At 32.6% G+C, this 15,200-nt stretch overlaps 1 protein-coding gene across 1 annotated transcript in view; it reads left to right on the top strand.

Annotated features, from left to right (window-relative positions):
- Positions 1-9,291: 9,291 nt before the first annotated feature.
- Positions 9,292-15,200, top strand: part of LOC111621056 — a 26,763-nt gene continuing 20,854 nt past the window's right edge. The window contains exons 1-2 of the mRNA XM_023363110.1: positions 9,292-9,317; positions 9,511-9,671. Of these exons, the coding sequence (XP_023218878.1) occupies positions 9,292-9,317; positions 9,511-9,671 (187 nt within the window). The remainder of the gene's footprint in view (positions 9,318-9,510; positions 9,672-15,200) is intronic.

Below are 15,200 nucleotides of genomic sequence, written 5' to 3'. Positions count from 1 at the left end.
ATTCTTAAATAAAAATAATGAAATGCTTTAAGCAAAAACTGAATTGCACATCGTAAAATTAAAGAAAAATTAGTCAGGTTGTGATTTTTTTCAGATTTTTCAAACAATTGAAATTTTTATGTTAACTAATTAAAAATTGATTGATGCCTAAAATACTGTGGGCGCATGGTGACGAGTTAAGGAGATAATAGTAAATAAAGTGGTTGGATACCAGAAATGAGACAAGATGCATACCTATCAAAAATGTCATGGGTATAGTGTAATACATGCAATGCACTTAGGCAAAACTTTATTGAGTTGTCTTCCAATTAAGTTTCTGTGCAATTTGAGTTATTGTTGCAGTTTGGAAATGTTTTCTCTTTGGTCAAAATGAAAAAGTAAGTTGGAGATAAAAGAATGAATGAAAATATATAAAAATCTTTCTGATCATTTCCAATATACATAATTGCTTGAATTCATATATTTAACAACTGTTAATGAACTTAGAAAATATATATACTATTGTAATTGTTATTATCTAAATCAGTGGTGTCTAAACTATGGCCTCTGGCTAAATCTGGTTCATGGCACACATTAATTCAGCCTGCAAACATATTTCACATATGACCTATAGATGATGGAAATAGACTTATTTTTTATATACAAAATATTTGTGGCCTACCTACATACAACTTGTATGTAATTTGGTCTGCCAATTGAAAAGTTTGGGCATCACTGATCTAAATGACATGACCCAACTGTGCAGAAAGCTTTTTGTTAAAATTTTTTTCTTTTAGTTAAAATAAGTATTGAATTCAATTAGATCAGTTGAATTAGTTTAAATATTGAGATTTAAAATTCATAATTTAATAAACTTAAATTTATTATTAAAATGATACAGATTAAAAACAGTTCTTAAACACTGCTTGTTAAGGAAACCAACTATTTTCCGCTTTATGTAAGCCATATTCAGTTTTACGGCTTGTTTCAAAGAACATTATAGAATTTAAAATAATTTTGAGATAAACTAATTGTGAGCCGCCGAGGAGGTTGGAGGTGGATTATCCTTGCCAGCAACAGGTCGTTGACCTATTCTCTTGTCTAGGATGGCAGTTACGTTTTGTTATGCATTACACGGGTGGAGGAGAGTCAGGGAGGGTCGACGATAAGACGTTGGCAACAGTTGAGTAAAGACACCATTTATAACAAAACAAGGTTTATTAAAGTCAACCAAAGTAAAAAGTTACAACTCTAACTCCACTAAATTCCTTTCTAACACACTATCCTTCTAATGCGCAGAGAGACCAAGAGAGAGAGAGTTTACAATAATGAACTTTCATACTTCTTGGAAAATCTCAGAGGGATATCCTTATAAAAGTCGTCCCAAAAATGGTCCCAGGTTATGGCACAAGATTTTATGGTTAGGCTACACTAGGTAGTAAAATTGCAATTATGGAGAAGAACAATATCCGTGACTTTGACACTTTGTATCCTCTGACTAATGACCAGCGACTCTCCCCAAGGAGGGAGAAGAAGTGGCTTTTATAACTTCATGGTGGGAAGACATATCACAAAACTGATTGTTGGAGGTTAAAGTTGTCAGGACGAAAACAAATGATGAATTCAGCCGGTAAGTGTAAACTTTATACTGTTACAGTGTGAAAATGTGTGTTTTTGATAGGACGGGTTATAAAATTTCCATGAACTTCATAGTTCATTTCCCTAGTCACAGGATTAATTAATTTAGGAAATTAGATAGAAATTCGAATTTCACATAATTAAAAGAATTGAATGAAAAAATTTGATTTTTTTTTATTAGTTTATTTTTAAATTTTGTAATGATTATTGGAACAAGTTTTAAAATTGAAGATGGCTTAAATAAAGCTGAAAGTGATTTTTTCCACATATTACTTTAACAAGCATTGCCAAAGAACTGTTTTTATTATGATATGTGGATTTTACACAAGATCTAAATTAACTTTATTTAAAAACCTCTTGTATTTTTCAATGACGTATTTTATCTTATTTTATTTTTGTTGTACAAAAATGACTTGGAACTTTTGTTATTTTAATGTATTGTGCATTTAAAACAACTTTATCTTTCATTAATTTTATTTTTATATAAATCTAAATTATTATAATGGTACATTTATAATAATGTCTGCAAAATCCAATTGCCTCACACACGCAATAAATTTAATAATAATTTTATTTTATTAAAAAGTATAAATACATACAAAACAAATTTAAACTTAAATATTTTTTAATTTGTTTTGTTTACATAATTTTGTATTAATTTTTTTACTTAGATTTTTTAAAGAAAATTAAAAGTTTTTAGTAGTTTTTAATTAGGAATTTACTCATATTTAGTTCTCTGTTTACAAGAATACTAAATGAGAAATGTGAAAACAATGAATGGTGCAAAGTTGTTGGTGGATGGTGTGATTTAAAAATAAACAGATGTGCTTGTAAGGATGGATACGTTCCTATTCATGTATTAACATGTTTTCCAGGTAGAGCCAATAATTATAATTTATTTTGTCCAAAATGTTTTTGTAAGAATGGTGTTTTATAACTTTTATTTCTATTTATTGATTTAATCAACATATGCTAATTTGAGTGTGATATAAATGTTAATATATCTAGGTAATGTGTACATTCTAAAGATAATTTTATCTTTTGATTGTACACATTAGATATTACTCATATTTCCCTGACAAATTCTAGTAAAGTTTAATCTGAAGTTAGTCTAGGCCTATTTATTTCAAATTTTGAGTTTTGTTTAAATTTTACCAATAATTTTTACTACAAATTTTAAATTTTATTAAAAAAAAGCTGAACAAAATAATAAATTATTAAATGATATTATAGTAATAAGCAAGGGCATATTGACTTTTACATTTCAATATGATTTTCTTCTTTTTCCATTAGGAAATATTGTATAACCTAATTTAAAAATTTTAATAGTAGTAATAATATTGATAAATTTAATTTTAATTGAAAATTTTTAAATTACATTATATAGTATTTTTTAGATAATATAAATTCTCAAAATATTGATTTAAAAATTATAAGCAAAATTATATTTTTTTGTAATGTATAATGCATTTTTTTGCAAGTTTCATTATTACTAAATTTAAATTTAGGTTTAATTTTAATTTCTTAAATTAGGTTATAACATTTTTCCTGGCAAAAAATAGCTTTGAAATATGAAAATCAATACTGACTATTTTGATAAATTCTAACAATTTAATGATGGAGAGCCAAATATATAAACACAAAGAAAATCACTAGGCCTATATTAAATCTATGATTTAATATAGTGATTTTCTATGTTCTATGATTTAAAAATACTATTTCCTCTTGTTCTTTTATGTATTTTATGTATTAATGTTTGATTAAGAACAACTTGAGAAAGGCTTATAAATGACTGAAAATGTTCGTTCTGAATAAATCTGAGTTGCTGGAATTTCTAAGGTGTATTCTTTACTGTAATTATTTGTGTATCCAGTTGGTTTTTTAAGACTTTAATCACTTTATGTAGTTTTATTTGAAATTAAGTAAATTATATTATTATTAATAAAGTTTGAATAGCTTTTAATAATTAGCTATAAATAATAACTTTTTTGTTGAATTATGATGATAATTTGTCAGGAAAACCTAAGAATCTATATAAAATAAAAAACATCTTGTTTTATTAAATTGTAATTATTTATCTGAGCAACTCTGTCAATGAAAAATACAACTGACTTTTTCATAATTTATTTCTATAAAATCATACTTATTTTAAAAAATTTCACTTCAACATTTTCCATATAAATCAATCAAACATTTAGATCTTTTAATCCAAATTTAATATGATAAAGCACATTTTAAAAATTTATTTAATATTATTTATCATTTAATGAATTTCTAATTGATTCATATCTTATTCTTTGATCTGATTAATAATCTTGTCTTTTGATTTTATCTTGTTTGCATCATAAATTATAGAAACTTTATGTCCATTGTGGTCATACAAGATGTGTATTGTCAAATGCTAAAGCAACATCCATACAGTTTTTTAAAAAATGAGTGTATTTGTCTAGTTTTTAAGTGGTGATTTAACCAATCATGAAAAGAATGATAAACAATTTAGTTATTTATTACTAATTCTACTTTAAATAGAGATGATATATTTTCTGTTTATTTCTAATTTATTCTCATTTTAATTAGCAAAAAATGATAATTTACATTTTGTTTTACATTGTTGTGAGTAATAAGTTAAGAATGTTTTGGAGAATGTTTATGAACTGGTGATTTGTTTGATTTATAAAATGAACTAAGAATGACTTAGTGATGGGATAAATAGTTTAAGAAATAGACATGATAAATTTTTCATATAATAAATGTAATACTTCATCTGCTTGTTGAAATACATGTATATTTTGAATAAAAATACAAAATTTTGTTTATCATCAAATAAATATATATTCAAATAGTAGATAATAAATACAAACATAAACATTGAATAACTTGATTCTTGATTAATGTCAAATGATCTGCTGGATTTTATTGGGCTGTATTATCGCTACATTTAATAATTAGATATAGAATAATTTTGCCTATAGATAGGTGATTAAGCTGCCATCTCTTAATAAATTGCATTGGGGTATGAAACTCAAACCTTCAACAATAAATAAGTTGTGGATTCAACTCCTGCTCTGGGCCAATTCTTTTCTTTCAGAACTTTCTAAATTAAATATTAATCTATTTATAATTATTAAATTTATTACAAGATGGCAACTTAATTGCCTACCTCTAGGCAAAATTACTCTATCTAATTATTAAATGTAGCTATAATATAGCCTAATATAATCCAGCATATCAATTGGTGGACAGTATATATTTACTTAAAGATAGATGATACATATTTATCATATAATAAATATAATGTAATAAAGATTTTTTTTCTCAATACTGAAAAATTTTGAGATGTAATCATGAATCTTTTACTAGATGATTAAGAACAATCGTTTATAAATATCTATAAAATATTTGTGGTAAACATTTACTAATGTTTTCTTATAATTTTCATCTTGGATACTTTTAATGAATGGCATTAAAGAAAGGTTGTTTAATAGGTATGATATAACATTGAAGAGAAGAAAGATGAATAAAAGTTGATAAAATAGAAATTTCTTGTTTTATGCAAGATAACTATTTCATATATGTATTCTTTTTAAAAATTTTTATTAATTTTTCTTTTATAAAATTTTAAGTTATCTAAAAGAAATATTGATTGAACTTAAAGTCAAATTAAAACAATTCAAATATGCTTTGTGAAAAACTTACAATTTTGTTCTATTTTCTGCAGATATATGAATGTACTGTACATTGAACTTTTTAATCATCTGGTCTTTATAACTGTGGTTAATTCGGAATCAGCGGAGAGACACTTAGATGAAACATATTACACTGGTTAAGGTATCTTCCTTTAATCTATGAATTATAGTACAAGAGTCTTTACATAGCAGTAGGACGAACGTCCGCACGTGTCGACAGACAGTAGTTCGAACAAAGGAACAGGTTAAGACAAAGGGTCACAAAACCTTTTGTTAGGTTATTGGGTAGGTCCCTCTAGTGGGTCAAATTGGTTTGCGTCGAGAGTATCGACACCTCCCCTCAATTTGATATCACGGTGGACCTTCTATGGGTCCGATACCCATGTTGGCAACGCACGACCGGTGCTTGTTCGAAAACAATGGTTTGGTTAGAACGTCGGCCGGCATCTCGCTGGTCGGTAGATATTTGATGTCTACGTCTCTGCGTTCGAGAGCCTCCCGGATGAAGTGATGTCGTATCCCGATGTGTTTAGTTCGTGAGTGAAAGATCGGGTTTCTGGCAAGTTTCTGGGCGCTCTGATTGTCGTTGTATATCGTTATGGGATGATCTGATCTTGAGTGAACGTTGCAGAGAAGGTTTTTAAGGTGGATTGCTTCCTTTGCTGCTTCGGTTAGTCCGATGTATTCGGCTTCAGTTGAGCTGAGTGCGACGGTACGTTGTTTTCGTGATTCCCAACTCACTACTGCGCCTGCGAGCATGAACATATAGCCTGTGTAGCTGCGTCGATCATTCGGACATGCTCCCCAATCGGCATCTACATAACCTTCGAGTGGTTTACCTGTTTTTTTGAATGTGATTCCGTAGTCGGCAGTATATTTGAGGTAGCGAAGCACTCGTTTTGCTGCTTGCCAGTGGGTATGATTGTAGCAAGTGTTGAATTGGCTCAACATGCTGACAGTGTAGGCAATGTCAGGGCGAGTACCGACGGCGAGATACATAAGTGTGCCGATAAGGTTTTGATATGGAATTTTTCTCCGTTCACTTTCAGAAAGGCTTTCTTCTTCGCTCGGTTTTAGTAGTTTGGAATTTCCGTCGAGTGGAGTAGCGATGGGTTTGCATTCTTCCATGCCGAAACGTTTTAAGATATCTAGAATGTATTGCTTCTGAGACATGGTGATTTCTTTCTTCCCCTCCTTTTCGGTCTGGGAGAACTCGATACCCAGAGCCCAGTGAATTGGTCCCATGTCGCGCAATCTAAAAATTGTGCCGAGTTCAGATTTTATCTTATTGAGCTGTGCTTTGTCGTTGCACGCTATTATCAAGTCGTCGACATAAATGGCTACTATGGTGATGTACCCATCATGTTTTGTCATGTAGAGGCAAGGGTCGACGTCAATGGGTTGAAATCCCAGTTTGTGTAACTGTGAATCCAGTTTTTTGTGCCACTGGCGACCTGCTTGCTTTAGGCCGTAGATGGCTCTATTTAATTTACATGCCTTAGGTTTTCCATCTTTAAGTTGCTGTGACCATTCAATAGCTCGTTGTCGTACTGCTTTGGGTTCAGATTGGTCGTTTATAATGTTCTCGAGTGTTTCATTTAGTTGGCTTGGAATTTTCATGAAGATGTTTTCTTGGATATCACCGTTTAGGAATGCTGTTGTAACGTCGAGTTGGTGGACTTCGAGATCAAGTTCGGCTGCCAGTGCCATGACTGTTCGAATGGAACTGAGTCGGGCTACAGGAGCGAATGTTTCTTCGTAGTCTATACCGCCTTTTTGAGTGTATCCTTTGGCGACTAATCGTGCTTTACGTCGCTCCAGCGTTCCGTCGGGGTTGAATTTGTTTCGTAGGACCAGTCTGCATCCGATTGGTTTTCTATTGAGTGGTACGTCTACGATATCCCATGAATTATTTTCTAGCAATGAGCTGATTTCCCTTTGGATGGCAGCTTTCCATTCGTCGGCTTCGGGGCTGTGTATTGCTTGGTGTAGCGGAACTTCAGCTATACCAGCGAAATGACGAGTGATGTTGACTTGTTCATCGTTTGCTTTATCATTGCCATCTTGTGGGTTTATAGGGATCATGTGGTATTGTTTTGAGGGTCTACCGCGACTCCTAGTTTTTAGTTTGAGCGGTCGTCCCGGTCCTCTTCTCATGGACGGTTGATCATCCTGTGTTTCAGGGACTTCTGCCGTTTGCGTGTGGATGCTGGCAGGTTGACGTGGGACGTCAGTTTCTGTGTTGTTGATTTGAGTTTGCCGGGTGGTTACCTCTATTGAATCAAGTCGATTCGTAGTGGTGGGAGAGTTGTTTTCTATGGTCGAATGGTTGATGAAGTCTTCAAAAGAATCGGTGTTTGAAATTTTTTCAATAAACTTGACATCTCGAGAGGTGGTTACTCTCCTTTCACCATCGAGGATAACACGATATGCTTTTGAGGTTTCGGAGTAGCCTACAAATGTGCAAGATTGAGCACGTGGATCGAATTTACCTTTACTGGGATTTTTGTTTAGAATGAAGGCTTTTGTTCCAAAGGTATGAAAATGGCTGACATCAGGAATTTTTCTTTTGAATAGTTCGTATGGAGTCTTGCCATCTATGCTTTGGGACGGAGATCGGTTTCGAATATGATTGGCTGTGAATATGGCTTCAGCCCAATAGGTGGTAGGAGTATGTGCATGGATCATCATGCATCGCGCCATCTCTACTAGTGTTCGATTTTTGCGCTCGGCGACTCCATTTTGTTGTGGGGTTCTTGCAGTTGATGTTCGATGCGTTATTCCCTGTCGTCTGAGGAAGGCACTCATATCCTTGCTGCAGTATTCGCCTCCATTATCGCTCTGGATGGCTTTTATTTTTAACCCAGTTTGATTTTCTAGGTAGGCTTTGACGTCTTTTAGCGTCTCAAATAGTTCGTCCTTAGTCTTTAGAAAACGTACCTCAGTCCATCGAGTAAAATCATCAATGAATGTAACGAAATAAAGTGATCCTCCAAGAGATCTCTTCCGCATAGGTCCGCATATATCTGTGTGAATGATTTCGAGTGGTCGGCTCGTCCTTTTGACAAGGGAATGGGGAAAAGGCAGGCGTGACATCTTTCCCGCAATGCATGTCTCGCACGTATCAAGCATATCTTCCCTGTCAAATTTTAGGCCAGTGACCCCTCCTTGATCTAACAATTTTTTCAGTGCGGTAGCGTGAAGATGACCGAATCTTTCGTGCCATATTTTTAGTCCATTGATTGGAGATTTTTCTTTGGAAATGTGGATTCGATCGTTCCGAGGTACTACGTAGTAGAGATTACCAATGCGGTCCGCTACTGTGGCTGTTGTTCCCTTTGAGTCGATGACTCGTGCTTTGAACTTATCGAATATTACTTTATATCCTTTGTCTGTTATTTTGGAGACTGATAAGAGGTTTGTGCGAAGTGATGGCACATGGAGAGTGTTTAGCAGGTCAAACGATCGTTCCTGTGTGCCAGTATCAACGTGAATTTGGGCTGTGCCAACTGCATCGATGGATATGGTTTGGTCATTAGCGAGATCCAATTTTGTGTTAGGAGTAGTTCTCAAGTCTGAAAATTTTCTTTGGTCAGAACACATGTGGGATGTGGCTCCGCTGTCGAGACACCAAGCATCACATGGCATTCCAGTGTGAAAAGTAGACTCACGTGTAAAAAAGGTTCCGCTGTCGGGTTTGCTGGATCTCGGTTGATTTTCTTGTCTCTTCTTTTTACGACAATCTCGTTCTCTGTGGCCAGGTTTTTTGCAAAAATTACATCGCAGTTTCGATCCTTGATAGCGGACGGTAAGCGCATCATTATTTTGCGATTCGCAGGAAGGTCGTCCTTCGTATTCCTCAAAGATCTTAACTTTTAGGGTTTCGAGCTTCGGAAGGTTGTCTCTCGTTTCGATCGCAGTGTGAAATGTATTGAAACTGTTGGGTAAGCTGTATAGCAACAACACTGAGAGAAGTTCCTCGTTCACTATGATTCCNGGTACATTTATAATAATGTCTGCAAAATCCAATTGCCTCACACACGCAATAAATTTAATAATAATTTTATTTTATTAAAAAGTATAAATACATACAAAACAAATTTAAACTTAAATATTTTTTAATTTGTTTTGTTTACATAATTTTGTATTAATTTTTTTACTTAGATTTTTTAAAGAAAATTAAAAGTTTTTAGTAGTTTTTAATTAGGAATTTACTCATATTTAGTTCTCTGTTTACAAGAATACTAAATGAGAAATGTGAAAACAATGAATGGTGCAAAGTTGTTGGTGGATGGTGTGATTTAAAAATAAACAGATGTGCTTGTAAGGATGGATACGTTCCTATTCATGTATTAACATGTTTTCCAGGTAGAGCCAATAATTATAATTTATTTTGTCCAAAATGTTTTTGTAAGAATGGTGTTTTATAACTTTTATTTCTATTTATTGATTTAATCAACATATGCTAATTTGAGTGTGATATAAATGTTAATATATCTAGGTAATGTGTACATTCTAAAGATAATTTTATCTTTTGATTGTACACATTAGATATTACTCATATTTCCCTGACAAATTCTAGTAAAGTTTAATCTGAAGTTAGTCTAGGCCTATTTATTTCAAATTTTGAGTTTTGTTTAAATTTTACCAATAATTTTTACTACAAATTTTAAATTTTATTAAAAAAAAGCTGAACAAAATAATAAATTATTAAATGATATTATAGTAATAAGCAAGGGCATATTGACTTTTACATTTCAATATGATTTTCTTCTTTTTCCATTAGGAAATATTGTATAACCTAATTTAAAAATTTTAATAGTAGTAATAATATTGATAAATTTAATTTTAATTGAAAATTTTTAAATTACATTATATAGTATTTTTTAGATAATATAAATTCTCAAAATATTGATTTAAAAATTATAAGCAAAATTATATTTTTTTGTAATGTATAATGCATTTTTTTGCAAGTTTCATTATTACTAAATTTAAATTTAGGTTTAATTTTAATTTCTTAAATTAGGTTATAACATTTTTCCTGGCAAAAAATAGCTTTGAAATATGAAAATCAATACTGACTATTTTGATAAATTCTAACAATTTAATGATGGAGAGCCAAATATATAAACACAAAGAAAATCACTAGGCCTATATTAAATCTATGATTTAATATAGTGATTTTCTATGTTCTATGATTTAAAAATACTATTTCCTCTTGTTCTTTTATGTATTTTATGTATTAATGTTTGATTAAGAACAACTTGAGAAAGGCTTATAAATGACTGAAAATGTTCGTTCTGAATAAATCTGAGTTGCTGGAATTTCTAAGGTGTATTCTTTACTGTAATTATTTGTGTATCCAGTTGGTTTTTTAAGACTTTAATCACTTTATGTAGTTTTATTTGAAATTAAGTAAATTATATTATTATTAATAAAGTTTGAATAGCTTTTAATAATTAGCTATAAATAATAACTTTTTTGTTGAATTATGATGATAATTTGTCAGGAAAACCTAAGAATCTATATAAAATAAAAAACATCTTGTTTTATTAAATTGTAATTATTTATCTGAGCAACTCTGTCAATGAAAAATACAACTGACTTTTTCATAATTTATTTCTATAAAATCATACTTATTTTAAAAAATTTCACTTCAACATTTTCCATATAAATCAATCAAACATTTAGATCTTTTAATCCAAATTTAATATGATAAAGCACATTTTAAAAATTTATTTAATATTATTTATCATTTAATGAATTTCTAATTGATTCATATCTTATTCTTTGATCTGATTAATAATCTTGTCTTTTGATTTTATCTTGTTTGCATCATAAATTATAGAAACTTTATGTCCATTGTGGTCATACAAGATGTGTATTGTCAAATGCTAAAGCAACATCCATACAGTTTTTTAAAAAATGAGTGTATTTGTCTAGTTTTTAAGTGGTGATTTAACCAATCATGAAAAGAATGATAAACAATTTAGTTATTTATTACTAATTCTACTTTAAATAGAGATGATATATTTTCTGTTTATTTCTAATTTATTCTCATTTTAATTAGCAAAAAATGATAATTTACATTTTGTTTTACATTGTTGTGAGTAATAAGTTAAGAATGTTTTGGAGAATGTTTATGAACTGGTGATTTGTTTGATTTATAAAATGAACTAAGAATGACTTAGTGATGGGATAAATAGTTTAAGAAATAGACATGATAAATTTTTCATATAATAAATGTAATACTTCATCTGCTTGTTGAAATACATGTATATTTTGAATAAAAATACAAAATTTTGTTTATCATCAAATAAATATATATTCAAATAGTAGATAATAAATACAAACATAAACATTGAATAACTTGATTCTTGATTAATGTCAAATGATCTGCTGGATTTTATTGGGCTGTATTATCGCTACATTTAATAATTAGATATAGAATAATTTTGCCTATAGATAGGTGATTAAGCTGCCATCTCTTAATAAATTGCATTGGGGTATGAAACTCAAACCTTCAACAATAAATAAGTTGTGGATTCAACTCCTGCTCTGGGCCAATTCTTTTCTTTCAGAACTTTCTAAATTAAATATTAATCTATTTATAATTATTAAATTTATTACAAGATGGCAACTTAATTGCCTACCTCTAGGCAAAATTACTCTATCTAATTATTAAATGTAGCTATAATATAGCCTAATATAATCCAGCATATCAATTGGTGGACAGTATATATTTACTTAAAGATAGATGATACATATTTATCATATAATAAATATAATGTAATAAAGATTTTTTTTCTCAATACTGAAAAATTTTGAGATGTAATCATGAATCTTTTACTAGATGATTAAGAACAATCGTTTATAAATATCTATAAAATATTTGTGGTAAACATTTACTAATGTTTTCTTATAATTTTCATCTTGGATACTTTTAATGAATGGCATTAAAGAAAGGTTGTTTAATAGGTATGATATAACATTGAAGAGAAGAAAGATGAATAAAAGTTGATAAAATAGAAATTTCTTGTTTTATGCAAGATAACTATTTCATATATGTATTCTTTTTAAAAATTTTTATTAATTTTTCTTTTATAAAATTTTAAGTTATCTAAAAGAAATATTGATTGAACTTAAAGTCAAATTAAAACAATTCAAATATGCTTTGTGAAAAACTTACAATTTTGTTCTATTTTCTGCAGATATATGAATGTACTGTACATTGAACTTTTTAATCATCTGGTCTTTATAACTGTGGTTAATTCGGAATCAGCGGAGAGACACTTAGATGAAACATATTACACTGGTTAAGGTATCTTCCTTTAATCTATGAATTATAGTACAAGAGTCTTTACATAGCAGTAGGACGAACGTCCGCACGTGTCGACAGACAGTAGTTCGAACAAAGGAACAGGTTAAGACAAAGGGTCACAAAACCTTTTGTTAGGTTATTGGGTAGGTCCCTCTAGTGGGTCAAATTGGTTTGCGTCGAGAGTATCGACACCTCCCCTCAATTTGATATCACGGTGGACCTTCTATGGGTCCGATACCCATGTTGGCAATGCACGACCGGTGCTTGTTCAAAAACAATGGTTTGGTTAGAACGTCGGCCGGCATCTCGCTGGTCGGTAGATATTTGATGTCTACGTCTCTGCGTTCGAGAGCCTCCCGGATGAAGTGATGTCGTATCCCGATATGTTTTGTGCGAGAATGAAAGATCGGGTTTCTGGCAAGTTTCTGGGTGCTCTGATTGTCGTTATATATCGTTATGGGATGATCTGGTCTTGAGTGAACGTTGCAGAGAAGGTTTTTAAGGTGGATTGCTTCCTTTGTTGCTTCGGTTAGTCCGATGTATTCGGCTTCAGTTGAGCTGAGTGCGACGGTACGTTGTTTTCGTGATTCCCAACTCACTACTGCGCCTGCGAGCATGAACATATAGCCCGTGTAGCTGCGTCGATCATTCGGACATGCTCCCAAATCAGCATCCACATAGCCTTCGAGTGGTTTACCTGTTTTTTTTAATGTGATTCCGTAGTCGGCAGTGCATTTGAGGTAGTGGAGCACTCGTTTTGCTGCTTGCCAGTGGGTATGGTTGTAGCAAGTGTTGAATTGGCTCAACATGCTGACAGTGTAGGCAATGTCAGGGCGAGTACCGACGGCGAGATACATAAGTGTGCCGATAAGGTTTTGATATGGAATTTTTCTCTGTTCACTTTCAGAAAGGCTTTCTTCTTCGCTCGGTTTTAGTAGTTTGGAATTTCTGTTGAGTGGAGTAGCGATGGGTTTGCATTCTTCCATGCCGAAACGTTTTAAGATATCTAGAATGTATTGCTTCTGAGACATGGTGATTTCTTTCTTCCCCTCCCTTTTCGGTCTGGGAGAACTCGATACCCAGAGCCCAGTGAATTGGTCCCATGTCGCGCAATCTAAAAATTGTGTTGAGTTCAGATTTTATCTTATTGAGCTGTGCTTTGTCGTTGCACGCTATTATCAAGTCGTCGACATAAATGGCTACTATGGTGATGTACCCATCATTTTTTGTCATATAGAGGCAAGGGTCGACGTCAATGGGTTGAAATCCCAGTTTGTGTAACTGTGAATCCAGTTTTTTGTGCCACTGGCGATCTGCTTGTTTTAGGCTGTAGATGGCTCTATTTAATTTACATGCCTTAGGTTTTCCATCTTTAAGTTGCTGTGACCATTCAATAGCTCGTTGTCGTACTGCTTTGGGTTCAGATTGGTCATTTATAATATTCTCGAGTGTTTCATTTAGTTGGCTTGGAATTTTCATGAAGATGTTTTCTTAGATATCACCGTTTAGGAATACTGTTGTAACGTCGAGTTGGTGGACTTCGAGATCAAGTTCAGCTGCCAGTGCCATGACTGTTCGAATGGAACTGAGTTGGGCTACAGGAGCGAATGTTTCTTCGTAGTCTATACCGCCTTTTTGAGTGTATCCTTTGGCGACTAATCGTGCTTTACGTCGCTCCAGCGTTCCGTCGGGGTTGAACTTGTTTCGTAGGACCAGTCTGCATCCGATTGGTTTTCTATTGAGTGGTACGTCTACGATATCCCATGAATTATTTTCTAGCAATGAGCTGATTTCCCTTTGGATGGCAGCTTTCCATTCGTCGGCTTCGGGGCTGTGTATTGCTTGGTGTAGCGGAACTTCAGCTATACCAGCGAAATGACGAGTGATGTTGACTTGTTCATCGTTTGCTTTATCATTGCCATCTTGTGGGTTTATAGGGATCATGTGGTATTGTTTTGAGGGTCTACCGCGACTCCTAGTTTTTAGTTTGAGCGGTCGTCCCGGTCCTCTTCTCATGGACGGTTGATCATCCTGTGTTTCAGGGACTTCTGCCGTTTGCGTGTGGATGCTGGCAGGTTGACGTGGGACGTCAGTTTCTGTGTTGTTGATTTGAGTTTGCCGGGTGGTTACCTCTATTGAATCAAGTCGATTCGTAGTGGTGGGAGAGTTGTTTTCTATGGTCGAATGGTTGATGAAGTCTTCAAAAGAATCGGTGTTTGAAATTTTTTCAATAAACTTGACATCTCGAGAGGTGGTTACTCTCCTTTCACCATCGAGGATAACACGATATGCTTTTGAGGTTTCGGAGTAGCCTACAAATGTGCAAGATTGAGCACGTGGATCGAATTTACCTTTACTGGGATTTTTGTTTAGAATGAAGGCTTTTGTTCCAAAGGTATGAAAATGGCTGACATCAGGAATTTTTCTTTTGAATAGTTCGTATGGAGTCTTGCCATCTATGCTTTGGGACGGAGATCGGTTTCGAATATGATTGGCTGTGAATATGGCTTCAGCCCAATAGGTGGTAGGAGTATGTGCATGGATCATCATGCATCGCGCCATCTCTACTAGTGTTC

This window comes from Centruroides sculpturatus, unplaced genomic scaffold (genome assembly GCF_000671375.1).
Source record: "Centruroides sculpturatus isolate CEXI.00-Female unplaced genomic scaffold, Cexi_2.0 scaffold324, whole genome shotgun sequence".
In the NCBI taxonomy this organism is placed as follows: Eukaryota; Metazoa; Arthropoda; class Arachnida; order Scorpiones; family Buthidae; genus Centruroides; species Centruroides sculpturatus.
The sequence above is the reverse complement of the archived record's forward strand: the minus strand, read 5'-3'. Positions and strand labels throughout refer to the sequence as shown.